Source organism: Cyrtonyx montezumae, unplaced genomic scaffold, assembly GCF_038088225.1.
Source record: "Cyrtonyx montezumae isolate F1298 unplaced genomic scaffold, pur_monq_1.0 scaffold_4, whole genome shotgun sequence".
In the NCBI taxonomy this organism is placed as follows: Eukaryota; Metazoa; Chordata; class Aves; order Galliformes; family Odontophoridae; genus Cyrtonyx; species Cyrtonyx montezumae.
This window is the reverse complement of record NW_027072045.1, coordinates 17,610,320-17,631,983: the sequence shown is the minus strand read 5'-3', so window position 1 is coordinate 17,631,983 and position 21,664 is coordinate 17,610,320. Positions and strand designations below refer to the sequence as shown.

The 21,664-nt window shown below is 39.0% G+C and overlaps 1 protein-coding gene across 3 annotated transcripts in view; it reads right to left on the bottom strand.

The window, feature by feature from the left end:
• Positions 1 to 21,664, bottom strand: part of CPEB3 (cytoplasmic polyadenylation element binding protein 3) — a 77,054-nt gene that overhangs the window by 7,214 nt on the left and 48,176 nt on the right. For all 3 annotated transcript variants that reach the window (XM_065746730.1, XM_065746729.1, XM_065746731.1), the window contains exons 5-8: positions 19,815 to 19,982; positions 17,928 to 18,017; positions 2,426 to 2,544; positions 1,014 to 1,128 (exon numbers count right to left, since the gene is read on the bottom strand). In XM_065746730.1, coding sequence (XP_065602802.1) covers positions 1,014 to 1,128; positions 2,426 to 2,544; positions 17,928 to 18,017; positions 19,815 to 19,982 — 492 coding nt within the window. The remainder of the gene's footprint in view (positions 1 to 1,013; positions 1,129 to 2,425; positions 2,545 to 17,927; positions 18,018 to 19,814; positions 19,983 to 21,664) is intronic.

The following is a 21,664-nucleotide window of genomic DNA, read 5'->3' as shown; positions in this document are numbered from 1 at the left end:
GGGCTTGGAAGAAAGGGAAAGCAAGGAGTTACAGTTGTAGGGGGCTAGAAAAGAGCTGCCAAAGGAAAACAAGGACTACCAAGAAACCTGGTTCCCAAGTCTTTCTTTGGGACAATTGAGAGTCCTTGTCTACCACACTTCTGGAGAACTATGTTTAGGATTAAGACGAAGAGTTGATGTGCAGTTGACTTGGAGGGAGGCTGAAAAGGGACTGCTAAAGGAAAGTGAGGGCTGCCAGAAGATCTAGAAACGTTTTGACTCTCTACGGCTTTGATTTTGTCAGTTGCTCAATGAAAATATAAAGGTTAGGAAGGCAAAGAAAAAAAAAAAAGAGAATGTAGTGCTGTGAGCTGTACTAAAAAGACATCCTTCAGAACAAAGTGGGGGTTCGGATTATCAGTATTTCCCCTGGCCTAGGGCTTGGGAGCCTTAGCTCCCCAGCCTTAGCCTTGGGAGTCTATGGCTGTGGAAAAAAGGAGTGGGTCTGGAAAGCGGCCTTCAGTACAGCATGAGACTACAAGAGAACAGGACAGGGAGAAATCTTTCTTCTGAACAAATGCTGAGGCCTTATCTATAGCTCCACAGGAAAGTTAGAGTTAGGGTCAGAAAGAAGAAGAAATTATAGAGCTGGAATGCGTCTGAAAAGGAGCTTGGAGACGTTTGTGTTCCAAAAAAGGGTGGGGAAACTCATTTGCATCTCAGCAAGAAAATCAAGGATAGGATTAAGATGGTGTATATATACAGGAAAAAAAATAATCCAATTTCGGTATATCATGCAAATTTGAGGAAAACTGTTTCTATTTATTAGCCAAATTAGTAGGAGATAAAAAAATCAGGTTTTATATGTTGTGGACAAGAAGAAGCTGACTGAATTAGGAGGTGAGCTATGATCTTGAGAAAATACAGGGTATATTTCCTGCTCTTTTATATTTACTGTACATCTTTTCTTCTTTTAATGTTTTCCACTTAATCTGAAAACTCTATTACATGTCCAGCATTTTCCTTTCACTCACCAGCTCGGAGGGGCCGTGGAACTCCTCCAACAAAAATAGTTTTTCTTGGGTCCAAAGGCTGAGACCCATCCATCACAAAGTCACTGTCGCTTAAGTTCCAAGGTCGAATTTGCACCTGTAAAGGGAATTAGAGATTATTTTTAGTAGAGAAAGTTGACAACTCCAAATAAACAAAGAATTACTAAATCGTACTCTAGTTAATATAATTTTAACTTAGCAAAAGCAGTGAATCAGTGGCACAAGCACCAAAATTTCAAGAACACAGCTTAAGTGTTTGAGAGGAGGAGGACAATTATTAATTTCTCACCTCTAGAGGCCAGGCTTGAGTTAAATTCTTCATCATTGCAAACTCCTACCTCATTAGTTCCCTGCCCCCAACTGGCATTTATAACAAGCAGTCTGTGAAAGGGCTTCCAGAACATTTCATCACCTGTGTATAACTGCAGATGGAGTTTGGACTTCACATACAAGGAAACAGACTTTTTTAAGCACTGATAAATGGGAACAGATTAATTTCTGTGCTTGAATACAAAGAGAGTTTATTTTAAAAATGCAGTTGCTCACTTCTGTTAATCAGCAAGCAACACAGGTGAGAAGTCTTCAAACTATGCAGAAAGAAACCGCTCACAAGTGATTGGGACAAAGCTGTTTATATCTGCTTGTTCTTAAATTACATACACACACTGCTGTAATATGAGATTGCTCATTTATCTGTGTAAGCTTTTTAATAGCGTTTTAAGAAGGCAGCATATTTTTTATCTAATTCTATTTATTTGTAGTTTCCATATAATCTGCATGTATCCAGTGCCTCGAAAAAGACTGTGGCTTTGACCAGTAATAGCAGTGTTAATAGAAATGAGGTACTGTATGTCCTGCCATAGCTTTCTGCATTACTTGTGTTTACCCTTCAGTTTATATATGGTAAATCAGAGCTACCTAATATAGATAATATAGATATAACTTCTTGGTTATTGCATCCAGGGCAAATAATAATTAAGAAACATAATGGATTACAGGGGATATTTCAAACTACCTGGTTCCTCACGGAGGGATAGAAAAGGGGGTAGTTAAATTTTTCATTTCACTGTAAGGGTTTTTATTTTTTCTTTCAACTATAGAGGGAGAAACGCTGCATCTAATTCTTTTGTAACTAGCATGGTAAAAAAACACACATTCCTGTGAGACACCAGAACACCAGATACAAAAGTTAATAGAACGTGACATTCATCAGAAAGAGCCAAATGTTAAAACCATGTTACGCAGATACAGAACAGCAGCTCAATGCAACATCAAGGGCAGCAGCAGGAAACAGACATCAATTAACGATAAGTATTTATTTCTTTATTTAACTGAAAGGAGTAACAGCAGATGGGCTCACGGCCAGCATAGGTGTCAGGGCATAAGCTACTTACTGGTTTATCCTTAATGGTGGGACTTGACACACACAGGTAAAGTTTCCCATCTTCTTCCAGGCAGGCATCTATCAGAGCCTGCACGGAGCTTTCTTCCTGGAACAGCAGAAAGGCATAACCTTGGAAAGGATAAAGGTGGAAGAAAAGGAACAGATTAACTTACAGAACTTTTCATTTATTAATTATTTTTAAACAGCCCGCAAAAAGAATAAAATACATGAATAGCAAGTAACTCAGAGTTCTTAGTTAATTTCTAAGCAAAATCACCTCTGCTGTACTGTCAGTTGAGATTTTAAATCGCTTCTCCGGAACACATTTTTACGTCTTCGTGTTTTAAAACTGCAAAGTCTGAAGTTATGAAACACTGAGAACATTCAAAAACAGTCATTGCAAAGGAAGGTTATCACCCAAGGCAAGATTAGTGCTTACCTTTACAGATCACAAATATGCTGTTAATAAGACACTGTGACACACGGAGTCAAAAGTTAACTTTAGTGGAGTACATCGAGAAATAAGAACAATGTCACAAAGTACAAAGTAAATTTTTAAATAGCTGCTTGTTTAAACTCTGCAAGGATTGAAATGTTTCTATGTGCACGTACTTAATCTGGAAAACAAGAAGCAAAGCTTACTTGAAAACAACAACCCAGAGTGAAAAAAAACCAAACGCATTTGTTGTGTTTTATTACGAGTCAAAAGACTCGCTGTGTTACATTAAATGCAACAGTTCAAAAGGAAGAAGAAATTCCAGTCAAAATTACTCCACGCGATTCCAAATTCTAGGACTTGAAATTAGACAGTAAAACTAAGTGTGCGTGGCATTCAGCGCTCTTCTGCATGCAGCTACCTTCAGATAAAAAAATAAAGCTTTCTTCAGTTTCAAAGATTTGACCCAAGCAATGTTTTGCCACATCAGAAGGGAACTAACACAGCACATGCTACAAGCAAAACCATCTGAAGACTGGCAGCCAGGCTGCATACAGCTGCCCATTGAAAAGGCTTTTCTAATGTGCACGCTCTTGTTTTAATCAGCACAAATTGTTTTCATCACTGAACGTGAACATGTTGATTTTGACCTTTATAATTTGGCACCCGCATGTCTGACAGGCTACCTCTGCAAAAGATCTGCAGCAATTAGAAGCAGCTGGAGTTTAAGGAAAGACCGCAAGACCTTCTCTGCCTGAGAGACATCTAAGCACCCACCCAGTGGTACTCCACATTTACATTATGACAACTTCTGGTACAGCATTACACAGCCTATTTGCTACTAAAATAGTTGCAACTTACCCTAATTCTGCAGTATTGAGTGACTATTATTTGGTACATCTTTTGAAATATATACCACACAACTTTGATTTATTTGAAAAATGAATAAGACGCTGCAAAAGTGTTTTTCTCTGTAGAGCATCATCTGCCAAATCACCTCCTTCCCTATCGTCTCTCACTCTATGTGACTTCTGTATGAGTGGTTTCAGAGGCATAAAAGAAAAGCACTAGCAGCAGAACTTTGCGTATTTCAGACTTTTATGATCTTAAACCAGCAAAGTGTCTGAAGTTTCTTTAGCATGAAGTCAAAGTCAAAATTGGTAAAAGTGTTTTTTGGCTTAATCACTTTGCAAAAATGTGGAAAACAGCTTCAGACACTTCTTTCTCCTGTGGGACTTTTCCAAGGTTTTCTGGGTCATAGGAAAAGGTTACACCAGCAGTAGCTGGAAATGACCGTCATTTCTTTGGATACACATTGCACGATCATAAAAATCATGAGCTAGATGAAATTAATCAAGTTTTGGCTGCTTGACTACACAGACAGTCCAAATTAGTAGAAATTCTGTTTCCTAACCTGAGGCCAGCACCAGCTGTGAACTTCAGGATGTTAACAATTCGTGTTTCTGGACCTCTGTGACAGGAACACGTTGGCCTGCAAAGGCATCTCTGTAGGCAATCTGAAGTCAGTCAGGCAAGGAGAGCACAGCACTGTTTGGTTAATCTAGTGAGGCAAGCAGGTTGGACTAGCAAAGTACATACAGTGTTCAGCTTTACTTCAGAATTTGGTGATTGCACATCTGTTCCATTATCCAACGATTTTCCACACTCAGGATTAACAGAGGTTACAGAGATATTAAGAGTAACTAATATGGGCAAGAAGGATACCTGTCAAAACTGGAAGTATTTTTACTTTTCTATAAGTGTGCAATGACTGCGTCTCCACCGTACCACTCCCTGCATCTGACTCTTCACAGAAGCACACGCGTGCTTCCCTGGATGTAGGGAACATCTGAAGTGAACTGTGTAGCACAAGATGCACTCTAAACTCAGAACGCTTCATAAAACAATGAACTGGAAAAATACTCCTGCCCAAACTGATGCTGCAAAAGAATTCCTTCCTACCTGATAGACTTTAACAACAGTGAGGTTTTTTGCATAGGAAGAAAACGGCATTTTCAGTAACTTCCGTTGTAAGAGAGCAGCAATCTAATCTGTAACTTTGCAAATTAAATTAATATTCTAATTCAATATCTGTGCCTATTCTCTACCATATAAAAGTAGCTTCAAATAGATGTAATTTTTTCACAGAAGATAAATAGCACTTCAATTTTTTTTTCTGAATTAAAAAAAAAATAATTGTATTTAAATTGTACTCCAGTTGTATATACCGGAACTGTTGAATACACTTAAAAGCCCACAGTAAAGGAATATTAAGGATCAGTATGAACTAAATCACTGTATCAGTTAACGTGATGATAGAGGGTCATTGCTGAAAGTCACCACTAGAAATCTCACTAGAGGATGCTTTGAGCACGAATAAAACACAGTGCTAAATCCGAAGATGAAAGGACTATTAAAAATGAAACTCATTTTGGAAAAATAAAAATCCAAGGTGTTAAAAACCCACAGACTTTCTTTTAAACACTGCAGTGACATGACTGGATTTTCAAGACGACATCAAAGGCTTTAAATACTTAAGAAACCTTAAAATAGAAATGACTGTAATATCACTTAGCTACTGCAGAAGAGTGAAATTATGTATTAGTCAGGGCTGCAAAGATTTCTTTTAGGCAGTCTAATTTTAAACAGAAGTGTATGACGCTGTCAGCTGATTCTTTTCTCTAAAAAAGCAGAAGGTACATGTGCACCGTTCAGCACTGTACAGCTACACTGCTACTGGGTTTACAGTGGTTGTTTTTTTTCCATGAGTACTAGACTAAGTCTGAGTAATCTGATAAGCAAGGCATTCTCCATACACCACATTACAGTTGGGGTTTGGAGTCCTTTTTGTTTGCTTTTAATTAAAGTTATGTTCTCCATGTCCTCAGTTCCACAGCTGTTAAAAATAACTGAACGCTGAATCTATGTAGTAATTAAATGAAGGTTACATATCTAAATGGAAGACAAGATGCATATCGAGACAAGTCAACACAGCAAGCAGATCACATGGAAGGGTTTAATGAAAACAGATTCTGGATCAGAAGCCTCTGTGAAATGAACTGTGTATGTCTTCATCATTCTGATTTTACTATTAAATAGTCCACGTCACAGAGATTACTGACAGCAGAAGGTAAACATTTCACCTTCACTGCTAGTGATATTATCATACCCCAAATAGAAGAATTAGTCATTTCCTACATTATTGTAACTATTATGGGAAGTGTTTCCCCAAATCTCCTCCACATCTGCAATATGAATTAAAAAACAAAAAAAACCAAAACACAAAACCCCACAACCTGCACTGCAGCGCGTCCACTTGCTCCACGAGGACAAGGGAGAGGAGCCCCTGTGTTTCCTCCTCACTGCTGAATGGAGAGGACAGTATTTCAATAGCGACGCAGTGAATAAACACAGGTAGAGATTTACAGAGTCCATTCATCTCTGAAACGCATCAAGAAGCAGAAAGGATCTGCTGGTGGTCATCACTGCCTGCAGTTTCTCTACAGTTTATGGAAAACCATTATTACCCAGATAGCATCTCCATTTTCCCTGTAGTACAGATGCTTCTCCTCGCATTTTCTGAAGAAAAAGAAATTTGAAATGCATCCTTTAAAAAACAAAATCCACTAAACTCCTGGAGAGTATTCCAAAATGGAACTGAAGCCGTCCTTCTATGTGCCATTTTACTTCTACACTGTGTAAAGCATTGCAAGAGCAAATTTGTACGGTTGTCTCTTCTTTCAAAGGTCACCACCATTTTAAAACTTCAGATTTCAGAAAGCATAGCAGCTCTAAATCAGAATCGAAGGGTATGGAAAAAGGCTCTAGCACACAATTGGCTTTATTATAGTTATGATAGTAGTTACATGAATTAATTATATGGCAGACTAAATTTTTGATGAGGCAAGAGCTATCTCTGTGCAGTTGACTGGGCCGGCAGCATGAAGCAGCAGGCATCTGCATTCATCAACACAGAAAAAGCACAACTAAATTCAGAAGTGAATTTGTCAATTTCAGTTTCCAGAGGTGGTATTAAACCACAGCTGCTCTTGGTGAAGCAGTTCTTTTTCATCTCGCACAGGGCTCAGGTCTGTGCTGCTGCTTTAACTCTGAGCAGATGGCTGAAACCAGTCTCCAAGTCTGAAGGAAAGCACGGTTATTCCTGTTTGTCAGTAAGCCAATTTCAGGTTCTACTCTGAGCAATATTAATATATTTATCTAGAATTTTTCTTTAAGTCATATTCTGCTTGATTTCACTTTCCATTCCTTATCTCAGCAGGAGGTAAAATAAACTGATGACCTGCAACTTTCATGGCAGAAGACAGAGTCCCAAAAATCTAGACTGCTTTTTAGCTGGAGCCACTTATTTGTAGTTAGAAAAAAAAAAAACCTGGATTTTATAACAGTATCTTTTAAATTATATGGTTCTCTTAAGTTAGTTTATTTTTTAAGAAAAAAGGGAACTTGCTACAGCTATGAAGCACAATATACTGAGAAGTGCTATAAAGAGCTTCTCTGAAAGATCTTCAAACCAAAAGATGTAACATGACGTCACTGACACAGACCAAGATGCCAGCAAGATGTTCCTCCATCCGTGTGAGTCCAGCAGTCCTGCGTGCTCACACTTAGCTTGCACTTCACCACGACTTTGTAACTGTCTATAGAGGTACTGAAATTGCAAGACACTTTTTAAGACAGAATGCAAATGCTCGGCTTGATAGTTCAGAGGTGGGTGAAGCCAAGAAAGGCAACTGTTCAGACAGGCTATGTTCTCCATCCTTTACATTAAGGAATTTACCCTAAGAACAATATCTTTCATCCCTCCAACAGGAACATTCCTTAGGAAGCCAAAATCCTAGAGAAGTGCTACTGCTGTCTCACAGGGTCACTCCACACTACTGACTCTAGTCCAGATAGAACTGCTAGTCATTGGTCATCCAAAGGGAAAAAACATTACTACTGGTTAAGAATTTTCCTAACAAGCTTCTTGTAATTAAAACCACTGACTGTTCATGTCTGAAAACCATCCCTTCTGCTTCTGTTTTTCTGCACGCACACAGAACTGGCACCGTCATTTATCCACGAGGATGAGCTACGGGAAAAAATACCTGCAAAATCATAGTACTGCACTTGAGCCTTTGATGGTTTAAGGGCTTCACGTGGAATTTACTGCAAGAATTCTTCCTCGATCTGCTATCCAGATGGTTTCAGCTGTGGCATCTGCAAATCATTTGAAAACACCAAAGCTACAGATCTGGGGAGTGGTGCAAATGGACAACATAAAGGAGACTGTGCACGTACAGTGTATCAAACAGTCAGAGCAACTAATCTGCAGAGAAAAAGAGAAAAGTCACCACAGTTCAAATTCAGAGAATATTTTAGATCGTTTTATATTCCGCATCCCTCCAGTTTATAGCACTTACACATTTTTAGCAGTATTTGAGGAGACCATGCAGATTAATTCAGCACTTCGCCAAAAAGCTACTGAAAGAAAAATGTTTCCTTTTCTGTCACATCAGCAAGCAAAGAGGAATAACTCTTTGAGACCGGATAAAACAGCGTAAAGAATCAAGCAGTGCCAACTTCGAGTAAGAAGCATCTCTTCCTTGCAGCATTCAGAACATACTCTGTATGTTGGCATTCTCACTGATCTAATCTTACACATTTTGTGAAATTAGTGTTTTCAGACGGTTCTTTTTGTTTCAGTTTTACAGCTTAGCTAAAACAAAGAATTTATAAACATCAGAATTGCAATTAATTGGTATTCCAGTTCTTTCCAAACAAGTTACGCTGTCTGCAGTTTCCCATAACAAAAACTTTTCCGTTGCTGACACTTCAGCACTAGGTTTAATCATAAGAAGTCAGTTCGTCAATTTCTGCTGCAGTGAGTTGCCGGTTAATGACTGGTTTGGACGTGCACTCGCATGTGGTTGTTTCCAAGCTGTAGCTGCTCAAGGCTGACATCTCCATTGGCTGTACAGAAGAGATGCAGCTTGAGGACCTTAATGACAGGAAGTTTTCCAGAACTCATCTAGTCACACTGGCTGAACAAATTTCTCTCTCAAAGTTTCTACTCAGCAAGCACTTATCTGGGAGATCAGAATGGTATATCTTATAAAGAAATATCATAGGATGTACCAAAGCCTCTAAACCACTATGATTTCCACTTCAGTCCATGAAAACTGTGCACCCTGCGTTGTGATGTAGCACAGCAGTGTTTATACTGCAATGGTGTTACACACGTCACAGATCCCAAATCTAGGGCCATACTGCCACCAAACACAGCAGTGAGACATCTGAGAGAACAGCTCATGGCTCCTGAAGCCAGAAGGAAGCAGATGCACTCCCAAGCACCGTTTTCCAACACCCAATGAATTCCTATTTCCAGCCTTAACCTCTGACTTGGGAGAATAAAAGTAGGGGTCGTTACCTTTGAAAAATTGTTGATGCATGTTTTCAGATGATACAGAACTGATTTTAAATTACCGTATGATTTCCGTAGGGGTGGAATAGTGCTCATCAGTGCAGTGATTCTAAGAATAGGAGAGTATAGATACACTGCTGAGAGGAGTTTATAAGGCAGCACAGATCTGTAATTCATGAAACCATCGCAACTTACCAGGGGGTGCAGGAGGAGTAAAAATTATTTTTAGATGAGTAAACACACCGCAGTGCTCACAGTACAGAACCCCCTCCCCAGTGATCCCCTTCAACTTTCCTCAATAATTTGAAAGAAGGATTTGATGATCCCTATATTATTAGCAAAACAGAAGACACAGCTCAAGCAATTAGCAAAGCACAAACTCCTATTTATCAAGACCTCAATATCACTATTCAAAGAAACTGGTTTTATTCTGGAGCCCATAACACCAATTAACCCAATATGTTCCCATGCATAAAACAACAGAAAAGGCAGAAAAATAGAATTTGGATTTTATAGGAAAAAACAACTACTTTATGAAAGAAAGCAAAGCATCAGTAAGATTGGTGTGGTTTCAGAAGCAGTTTAAGAGAATCAGAGAAATACTTAGCTGCTTTCATTTGACAAACACAGGCTGGTGCTTTCTTAGGGTTAAGTAAGACTTACACTCCTATACTTTAATATGTCCACACTGCAAATAATACTTTCATCTTTCTCCATTCAGTTATTGCTGCCTTAAATCTTTTTAGTGCTTTAATCCTGGAAGGCTTTCAAGTAACAGCTAGAAAACCCTCCAAAGCCCCACATCCAGTGTCCCTTAGCGATCTAAAAGTTTGTTGGATCCAAAATCTATTTTTGACAACAAGTATGTATGTTCTAAAGAAGGATCAATGGTTATTTCTGGGACACTTCAATTAAGAAGGGCTTTACTGACCTTTGCTTTAGATAAAAATAAAGGTTGTGTGTCAATGTCAAATGCCTCTCCTCCCTCGTTACATCATTTATGCTGGGAAAGGTTGAGATCTGGTGTTCTGCACACACGCTGTCATGCAGTTGGCACAACAGTAACATTTACACACAAAAATATTTGGAAAAATAATAGCAACTTTACACATTAAGTGTTACAAACGTACATGTTTTCTGCTTTGAAAACTATTCAAAGTGAGAAAGGGAAATACCACCTTTTGAACTATTTCAGGAGAGAATACAAACTTCAGACTCGATCTGTATTGGCAGCTTTTATGGCTAAGTCTTTGCTAACACGATTTTTTTTATGGCTAAGTCTTTGCTAAGTCATCTTTCATTGTAAGTATGTATGAAAGAATAAGGGGCACATTTCTAGCAAAAATATTTATTCCAAACTCTTCATAACCTGCTTTCTACAATTCATGGAGGTGACACTGAAAGCAATTACAATTGCACACTGAATATTTACTGTGAATCCTTCAGTACTGTCACTGTCCTCTGTGAGCAGCATGCATATCTAGCCAAGCTGCACAATGTAACCCAATTACACTGATGCTTTCTTCCTAGGAATTTGAAGGAGAAAATACACTACAAGTAGCACTAATTTTTAAAATATTATTGGGCCTTTGACTTGACTTTGTTTAATAAACGTAACACGAAGAAAGTAGTGTTTAGGGTGTGTACAGAAAAAAACTGAATCTCAACTATACCATTTCCTCTCAGGGGAATTTTAGACATCTTCACTCTCTCCTGCAGTTTTCTTTCCAAGTTATTTCCACACTGAAATACGTTGTACATTGGTTTCCTGGTAGAGTACATGCTGGTGGTTTTAGGTTGGAGAACAGAGCTGCTTGACTACTACTGCAACCAGAGCCTGCCTCAGACCAATCAGATAAGAAGAAATTCACATGAGAGAGATTTTGGCTAGATACTGTGACCAGGCAGTCACTCAAAGAGAATCACTAACATTTTCTTTCCTATTTGGACCATGAAGTGATAATAAGAACTCAATTTTCAGTCTGCTTTGGAATCTTTTAGCCATTATCCAATGCAAAATTTCAGTATAAACAGTAGCTACATAAAATTACTTAGTATAACTTAATTTTATTAATATATTTAAAAATTAAATAGATATTTATCTGTAAGAGAATTCACAATCAGAACTCATTTTCTTCCCCATACCAACACTTTGTAGTTGCTACAAATAGTGAAAGTACGAAAATATAGGCCAGCCCTCCTGAGCAAGCCACGTGACAGGTAAGCTACTCAGCAGCTCAGTTTGACATGAACAGTATAATATACAGAGATGCTGATTTAAGTATACCATACATCACAGTAATATATATCATCCACAGAAATGACAGAGCGCACACTCCTAAGAGCGTACAACTCAGGGCTCCTATTTAGGAGACTGTGAAGTCAGTCTTCAAGCTCTACGTGCTTGTTTCACAAAACACAAAGCTTTCTCCTGAAGAAGATCTGTATCTCCTCTCCACCTTTGTCTTGTCCCTGAAATGGACAGGTAACGACTCATCTGCAGCTATTAAGAAGGTAAATAGAATATTTTTAGTATAATCTTTATGGGCAGCTCTCTTGTTATTAGCTGCCCAATATATTCAAAAACTGAAGTCAGAGTTAGTTACCTCTATTATCAACAGAAAAGAGAATGCCCAAAATATAACCTTGAAAACTCTAAAGATACGTTAAGATACTAAGCTGAATTCTGAATTGGGCTGCAGTTCTAAAAGAAACAGCATTTGGTGTTGAAGGCAACAGGAAAGCTGGGAGAGACTAATCCTGCACAGCCACCGCAGATGGGATTTGCCCTGCCTAGGTTTGATTGCTCAAAAATAACTGTATTTTGCCTCATCAGAATCTTGTTTACTCTTGGAAAAACAAACTGCGACTGGCATTGCTCTAGGGACAGACATTCTCTTACGTGAAGCAGCTTCTTGAATTTTCTCTGAGACGACTGCTGTGCCAGTTAGCAGACAAATATTTTACAACCATTATCGCTTCACCACCAAGACTCATCAAGCACGAGATAGGAAACAGCATGAAGATCTTTACAAAGGAAGGCTTAAAGAAAATTAACTGAAAATCTAAGAGCAACTCCTACGCTAAAAACAGCCTTACATGCAGTTAATATGTACTGCATGTTGCTGCCGCACACTTTGTGAACTGCATTGCTTTCGGATCACGCTTTCCAGCTGTGGGAAGGCACGGGGCCTCCAAATTACATACACAGCCTGAGAGATCAGTGGTTAAAGAAGTGACCTTGTGCACTTCCAATGTGGAAGCACACACACAGTTTGAAAAGAACTTTCATTGCTATTTGCCATACAACGCGTTTCTGGATAAGGAACTTAAGTTTCCATTCCAGAAAATACTACGATCTCCAGCTTCTGTTAGTAAGATATGAAAGCTGGACGGGCATTCTGTGCTGTACTTCAATAATATGACAATAGATTGTTTAGACCAAGATGACTAAAAAACAATAAATGACAGAATGATTGGGTTGGAAGGCATCCAGTTCCGAGCCCCTGCTGCTGGCTGTGTGCCACCCACCAGATCAGGGCACAGGGCCACAGCCCAGCAGCCACGAGCACCGCCAGGGATGGGGCAGCCGCAGCTTCTCTGAAATGCTGAAACTACTTTCTGTACAATAGACGACCGTACTCGGACGAACCAGATGCCAATTTGTGAGTCTACTTGATGAAGTTGAAATTCTGGCACCATACTTTATCCTTGTGACTATTCATTGCTGCTGCTCCTGCAGAAACTACCATCTATGCTGCACTGGCAATGGAATTAACCACACAAAGGGACCTCAGTCACACAGCAAAGGTCAGACGACTGCCAGTGAGTGTCCTGAACTAGTGTACCTTACAGATCATCAGGAATGCTCATACAGTCTCCCACACCAGCAGTTTTAAATGAAAGCAATCAATTCCTAATGTGTCTTAATGCCACTTTATATATAGTATTCTTGCTGCCATCTTGCTCATCCCTGTGTGCCCTGTGAGCAGCAGGTACAAGCTGTCTATTTTTAACCAAATAAAGAACTGAACAGAGAAAACACAAGAGGATCAGACTGTCGTACCATGTCTTAATTGACCTAAAACCAATGCATTCCTCCAATCCAGACACATCCTGCTGTCAGCTCTGTCCCACCTCATTTTCTTGCTCTATAATATTCTTTCCTCTTAAATGGAAAGAAACAAATTTTGGTATAATTTTTGTTGTTGTGAAATGTCACCGTTATCACAAAGGAAAAAAAAACAGTAAAAGCTCTTTTTGTTAAAAAAATTCTCTTAAAGCTAGCAATTTGTTAAAAAAAAAACCAAAAACAAAGGGAAAATGTTTTTGGAACACTTGACACCATCTGTTTAATAAAAGAAGCAGGAAAAAAATTGACTGTAGTTAGCATAACCATTGCTTGACTCAGCAGACCAGCAAACGAATTGGAAAGCCTTCACATTTTAATCAAATACAAATTGAATTACCTGGATTTTGCCAGAGTGAAATAAGCTGTCATGGTAATGTGTAACTGCATTTGATAACTTACTTTGTACATATTTAATTATTTCTCAACATCTCATAGGTATTCAGAAAATACTTAATCACATGCCACACTTAGTTCCCAAAACTCTGTGGTGAAAGCCAAGTAAACACATTAGGAACTGGGCATCTGCTTACTGAGACCAGCACTTGGCATTTATAAACTTTGCCAGTTCTGTTACTAACTCATCCAAGCAGATGCCAAAGGAAATCATCCAAAGACTTTTCAGGCAGCAGTAATGAATTGGCCTCATTCAGAAGCAAAGCATTAAAGTCACCTCATGTATGACACCAACATAAGAACACAGTGCTAAGCTTTACAATGCACTGCAGAGGTAAAAAGAAACGTTGAGGAAATAATACAGATGCTCAGAACTAGAAATAGCAGCCTCTTATCCACATTGTCAGCTGTTAGCAGCATCTCTTGCCCGAGTGCAATAATCTACACTTTCAGTGACAAAACAGCTGGGTGCCACCAGTGTTCTCTCTGCAGGCTGAATACTGAGCTTGCTATGGCTTCCTTTAAGGGCTGTTCGATCCACCAGATAATTCTGGTTTTGTTATGGTAATAACCAAAATTTAACCATTGATCAAGCCAGATCTCTTTCTCAAACACCTGTTCACTGTGTCATCACGTCAGGCAAGATTCAATATGGGTAACAAAGACCTAGAATACCTGCAAAACCATGAAAACCTGCATGATATGTACACAGCGTGCCCCAGGAGCATGATAAGCACATCCCTGTTGATCTGTAGTCCCCCCCGGTCCAAAACCACATTAATAAGCTTTGTGTAACTCACCGTGCTGGAGACTGCAGTTCAGTGTATGCCTCACAAAACTGATCTATTTCCATCAGGTCCAGCACCTGCTTGATATGCTTAAGCAAAGACAGTGACTGTACAGGGCCAGCAGCATCACCCTGCTCTGGATGCCAAATCCAGGAACACATTTTTTGTTCAAGCTCAGCACTGTGGGAATGTTTGTGTACCTCAGTTAGCCCTGAAAGCAGCTTATGTGACAATGCACCTAAGCTAATGAACCACACCAGTTAATAAATTAGCTAATATGGCTTGCCAGATCAAGACTGACCGCACATCTAAGGTCTGACTTACCCACCAAACTAACCAGATAAAGCTCCAGATAAAGAGAGGAGGGGAAAAAAAGGTCATTAGACTGTAGTTTTATTTTAATCTTTCAGATTTCATGCCAGATCAGCTTAGTCATGGCTAATAGCTCCTGCAGCCTTTTGTTCCAAGTCCTAAGGATATCAAGATAGTGCTCCTAATATAAAGCAACTGTATGGAATTCATCTGTTGCATCAAATGTTGTAAACATTTCACAGATACACTCCATTATGAATAAGGCATAGCATTTTTCTTGAAGAATCAACGTAGATGCTGAAAGTCTGTATCAGTATGCTCAGGACTGTAAGAGTGACATCACCTGCACGTACCTGAAGGCAGAAATCCCCCATGAAACTGCCCCAGTGTAAAACTCAGCTGACTATGCTGACCCAATGGGATGATATCTGCTCCAAGCCTGAATGCTTATCAAAGCAAACAAAAAACAGCTTTTGTTCTAAGTCTAGGCATAGTCCTTGGCCTGACCTACAGAAATAAGGGGGTAATAAAAAAGCCTACCCATCAAAAGGCCACTGAAGTCCATCTGGAGGAGACAGCCTATTTTCAGAAAGAACAGGGTTCAGTGCTACTGCCAGACAGGCACTTTCAAATAGGTGGGAGAAGCCTCGGAGATCAGTCTTAATAATGTGTGAACAAAGATTAGCATCCACATCACCCCACTGCATTCCCACAGTACAGTGTTCTTGCTCTCCTCTGAGACTGGTAGCACACAACAGACATCCTCTGTAATTTAATTTCTCTGTCTTGTTTTGTTTTTTGTTTCTTTAAATTATTTTGGACAGATTTTTCATTTGAAATAGTAACACTGAAATTGTCAGACATTTTACAGGTTAGTAGTAATGTGACATGGAAGAAAAGATGTGGAAAAAAAGGGAGAAAACATCCTAAATAATGAGTATTTGACAGCTGAATGTCACTGAATGTTGTGCAAAAGCATAACCTCAAACATCTCTTTTCATTGCATTGCATTTTTTTTTAAATAAGTGCCTGATAATAAATGATAACAGCCTAAAATAAAACCAGTAAAAACAAGTAAATACTGTGGTTTTATTCTAAAGGAGCTTCTATGGAAAAACAGAAATAGAGGCATTTTATTGTGGTGCTTCTCTGAATGATTTCATAATAACCTTGCAAGAAAAGTATTCTTTATATATATCTAGATTGGATGCAGTATTTATCTAGAATAGATGCAAAAGATTAAAAGAAAAACCAAAAACAAACATAACGCGTTCAAACTTTGCCTTTGGACTCCTGGTCTTTTATGCAGACACTGCCTACGTGGAACCACAGTAAGTCATGTACGTTTGACCAACCAAACTCAATACAACTCTTATGAGAATCTCAAAGACAGGAATGCAGGATGTCTGATGCTGCAGTCCTGATTGATAACTAAGAAGTTAGTTATAAATAAATCTGGAACAGTTGGGATTGACTGCTGTTTAGCACTTTCAGACAGACATTCAGGGCAACTGGCATGGGCTTCGAAAGCTGTTTCCTATATTAGAATCATGACAAAAATAGTAGCCAGCCTGCATTCCTTTGTCTTCTGCTAAAATAGATTTTACTCAAAAACATTTTCACAAGTTTGGTGAGGCATAACTAGACCACTGTCAGATACAGAACAAACTCAACAATGGAAGTGCCATGTTGATCTGGCTTAAATAGTTACTGAATTAATGAGAACAAAAAGTATAGAGGAGAAGATCAAGAGATACTGGGGGAGAGGAAAAACCTTGTTTTATTACTGCTCTTTATACTTTAAAGTGAAAGTGCAAAAAAGTTGTGTAATTTATTTGTGTATTTATTAATTCAGGAACAGATGTTGCATATAAACTCCTGACAGCAAGGCTGAGTTGCAAGAATGGGAAAGGAAAGACAAAGCATGTATGTTTTGTTGTTCTGTTTAAAAGCAAGGGCCCCAAATGCTCTTTACAGAAGAAGCATTTGTCATAGAGCTGCCCTGCTTCCAGCACTCAAGCTTCCACATAAACTGTTACTTGTCTGTTACAGTGAAAACTGTATCTATCAAATATGTTGCAGGATTAGCTAGTTCAGTGAACTAGTAGCAGAAGTAGCAGCCCACTCTTCTGCCAAAATAACCAGCGGCCTTAATGAGCAGTCAAGAACTTTGAGGTCCAGTGAAAACAGAAAACCTTAAGGTATAGATCAGAAATTTTGTGCCTAGTTTTATGGTACAGTTTTCGACCGTGCACGAACTCCCAAACTATATGCAAGAGGCAAGAGTGACTGAGCAGAGACAATATGGCATAATATAAGATCACAGCAGAAGGTACAATCAGAGCAACGGAGGTTAACCAAGCAACTCTCCCAGACAGTTCCCCCCCCCCCCCCCCCCAAAAAAAAAAGTCAGTATAGTAATTTGCTGATGGGTGTGAAATAGCCCCACCTGCTTAACTCTAAGCCACTCTGAAACATATCGATTCCGGCCTAGAAGCTCTGTGGCCACAGTGCATGACACCTGTCCAAGCTGAACACTCCTCCTTGCAGAATTCACTGCTGCAGCTCAGCAACAGCAAACCAATATGCAAACCTTTTGGTTCTGAGCAGGATCACAGCTTCCTGGGTCAGCGCACAAAGTCGGTTCATGCATCTCTACAAAATACCATGCACACCATCCACTTCCTGGCCCTGAGAAATCTTGCACTGTTATTCTTAAGGTTTCAGCAATATGCAAACCACAACAGAATTAGGAATAGGAAATTGCAAAAGCTTTCCTTCTAAACTAAGCCTCGCATCAATTAAACACTGAATTAAAGACTCCGGGTTTGTTGAAGTACACACACAAGGCAACATTTCATTCACTGATTTGGTTTTTTTCCATCACGATAGCTGCTGAAAATACACTTGTTGAAAGAGCAAATTCATCATCGATAATCAAATCCTTTCTTTTTAAATGGATTGCCACACTGTAGACAATTTCCTTTTACCAGAACAGCCTGCATAAATATATTTTAAGCTAATTACCTTTAGGTGGAAAATATGACTTGCTTTCAGCTTTGTGAGGCCAGTCCACCACAAGAGGTCCAAACCTACGAAAGCTGGCAGTGATCTCATCTACAAAAAACAAACGAGGCACCTTAGAGAAAGTCTGAAGACTGACAATGGCAAGGTAAACATTTTTCAAAATATTTTAGAAGTCTGTTTTCTGTACCTATCAAGAACAACACAAGCTGCAATGTTGTATATTGATAATGCCTACATGTTCTTTCAGTTCTGTGATAATGCGTGGCTGCTTAAATAACGAATTTTGCCTTCCACTAATACAAGTTTGCAGTAGGATTAAAAGCAAACATGATCTATCAAAAGTGAATATGCTTCAGCTGTGGTCTCCATCTAATTATAGCCACAAAGCAGTGTCAGATGCAAACACGGGGACTGACGGAGAAGCTCCACGTCAGCATGGCCACTCCTTGTAGCATGATCCAGAAAGCAGGCTGCATCAGGACATGCAACTGTGGGGACTTCACCTCCACAGTTCCCTTGGAAAATTGGCTTTGAATCACCATGTTTTTGGTTTTTTTTAAAGCATCAGTTTAAAAACACCATAGAGCAAACACCTGGAGCCATCCTCAGAACAATCCTATAGGACAATTTTATTTAAAGAAAACTACTTTTCCCTCAAACTTAAGCTATTCATATATATATGAATATATAAATATATTCACACACACACACAAAACCCCATATATTTATCTTTTTATTGCAGTTATGCATTTTAAAGGAAGTAACACTTTAGAATTATATCTAGTGCAATGCTGGATTGATCAGAGCAACAGAAAAAAAATCTTGAAGAGAGAAGGTATGATTTTCCAATTCTTTGGTTGCTATTTGAGATGCATCCAGATTACCTGACCCGCATGAGCCACAGTACACAGAACACACAAATCACGAGCCAAAAGAAGAAGATGTTACTAGAGTTAGTCTCTCATGGATGAGAGTAATAGTTCCCAAGCAGCCACAGTTCTTTCTTCCATGTATTTGGACTCCTAAGTGTCCCAGCAGTGGTCACATCAGTTGTACCTGTTGCCATGCTGCTTGCATTTGGACACTCAGATGACCCAGCAGTCCCTGTATCAACAACCAGTGATGTGTTGTGGGAGATGCACTTGAGCTGTCTGTGAAGCACTTGTTGGCAACCTACCTTATTTTTATTTCTTTTAACTGACATTGCACTTAGTTTATTCTTTAGATTTAGTAGATGATGAGATTCAAAGATTCCTCCCTTACAAGGCATCCTCAAATACCCTGTGTATGCCAACTGAAGCTACACAGAGATGGATTCCTGCTATAATATGAAACATACACCCCAAATTGTAATGTTTTGCTGTGAGTCTGAATGTGCATGGAAACATACACATGGAGCTAATATGGACAGTGGAAAAAAAACCTGACCGTCCCTACTAAGCTGGTTACTATTGCAACCATATTAAATACTCTGCCTTGGTGAACTGAATGCTGCATATATGCTGGATAGGAACCCGATTTATTTTGATAAGTACTGCATTAGCAAAGCCCATAAATCAACCACTTCTATTGATGAGGGAAATTGTGCAAAGGATTGACAGTACCCACTGTGTTTTCTTTTTCTTTTGTTTTACATATGTGAGAGTACATGCTGCTGGTGCAGACTAAGAGACCTGATATTATGCAGGCATTTCTGTCTTCCTCTCCTCTAATATGCAGTACAAGAGAACATCAAGGAAATTCTCTGGTGTTGTGGGGCAAAGTGGGGAGGTTGTTTTAAATAACACCTGGAAAGATGCATTTGTTTCCATGACAAAATGACTTTTTCTAAGTAACGATATGAAAGCCAATTCCCATTACCTCACCAATGTAACTTATTGACAGTACCTTCATCAATGTCAGGAGGAAGACCTCCAACGAACACCTTTCTAGAATAGCGCTCCACTCTTTCACCATTCTGACAGCGTGTTGGAGAGCTGAGCCCCGATGACAAAGACTGATCCCCGTGACTGTCGTCTAGGAAGCCATCTTCAAAAGGAAAGAGTGAAGAGCGACCTGCAACAGATTTCATAGTATCTATAGTTAAAGCTATTTCCTGGACAATGAAATAATTCAGTAAAAATTTACAATTTCCTTTTCTGAAATAGTGTCTTGCTTTTAAGAGAATTTCTGTTAAGAAGTCCATCTAAGCAATCAGTTGTTCAGATGATGTTCATTAGTGTTGCTTCTATTTTTTCCATAACTATATTATTCTTAGAAGATAATACACTTAATTTAGTTTAAAGCAGAAACTCTTGTGAATGGCTAGCAAATGGAAACCAGCAAGTTGTCCGAGGAAACTGTGTCGTAGCTACAGAAAGAGCCTTTCAACACTTCAAACCAATCCTTATTGATTTAAAACTTTCGGAGCAGATCTCAAATAAATGACTTTAAAATGCAGATCACTCGAGTCATGGGCAGGATGGCCTTCTTCAGAATGTTTTACTGGCAAATGATCCTGACTGTAAGGACTGCATTGCTTCCTGCTTGAGTGAGTGTCTGAGCAGGAGACAAACAGCAAAATAAACACAGAAAAGCTCTGCGTAGTGCATATTAGGTGTGTAGGCAAAGCAAGCAGCTTAGATAACAAGATAAAAACCTTTAAAAGACTTATTAAATAAAACACAATCACTTGCACTCAAAAAAACCAACAAAAAAAAACATTAGCAATGGCAGTCTGTCAGATTGTTACTCAGTGTTAAAACACCTTCAGTAAATGAACAAACAGAAAGCAACATAAATGACTGCTATTCAGTTGTTTGATGGAAAGTAAATTATTTGTGATCACCTAACTCAAATAACTTGTTGCTATTACTAAAGCATACACGCCTTATCTTAAGAACAGATTTATTAACCCAGATAATAAAAGTAAAGGTCTTCAAAATTCATAAAGGGTGTACATAAGCAGCACAGCAGAACACAGCACCTTTAGATTTTCCTACACTTGAGTTGGAAAATAAATCCTGTAAAGTGGGATAAATGGGAACCTCACCTCAACTCTGAAGAAACTACTTGTCCCCTCATATCGTGTAGGATAGCTCCCAGGGACAGAACTAAAACTACTTGCTACAAACAGTTTATAGAGGGGTTAACTATAAGTATAAATAACAGGAAAAATAGCTAAATTACAAGATAATTGATCACATGGAATTGACCTCCAGCAAGACCCAAAGAAGAGGAAGCTATAACAGCACAGGGAAGTAAAGGGAGGAAAGACAGGGGCAAGGAGGAAAACAAAGACACGCAGATTGACGCTAGTCAGAAAAAAATGCATGCACTGAATGATCAGTAATAGAGCCTTGAACGGTAAAGGCTACATTACAAAAAGCAGCAGCAAACCTACATACAGGGAACAAGATAAGCAACCAACAGGAAAGACGTTCTGACTGACACAAAACACGAGCTTCATTTTTTTAATTAAACACTGGGTACCAGAAAAGACTTGGTTAAGAAGAATAGACAGAACATAAGCAAAGAACACAGAAACAAAAACCCACAGAAGTAAAAATCCTTCTGTGCTTTTAAACACCAACATAGAAACGGCAAATGCCACAATTGGAGAAGGATTTAGAGATGCTACTCTTAAAGTCTAGCACAGCTGGCTGTCAGAAATAGCAGCTTTAGAGCACGAGCCAGAAAGGACTTGATTGATAGATATTCTGGTAATGCATGAAGAGGTCGTGCTTTCTAGCAGAAGA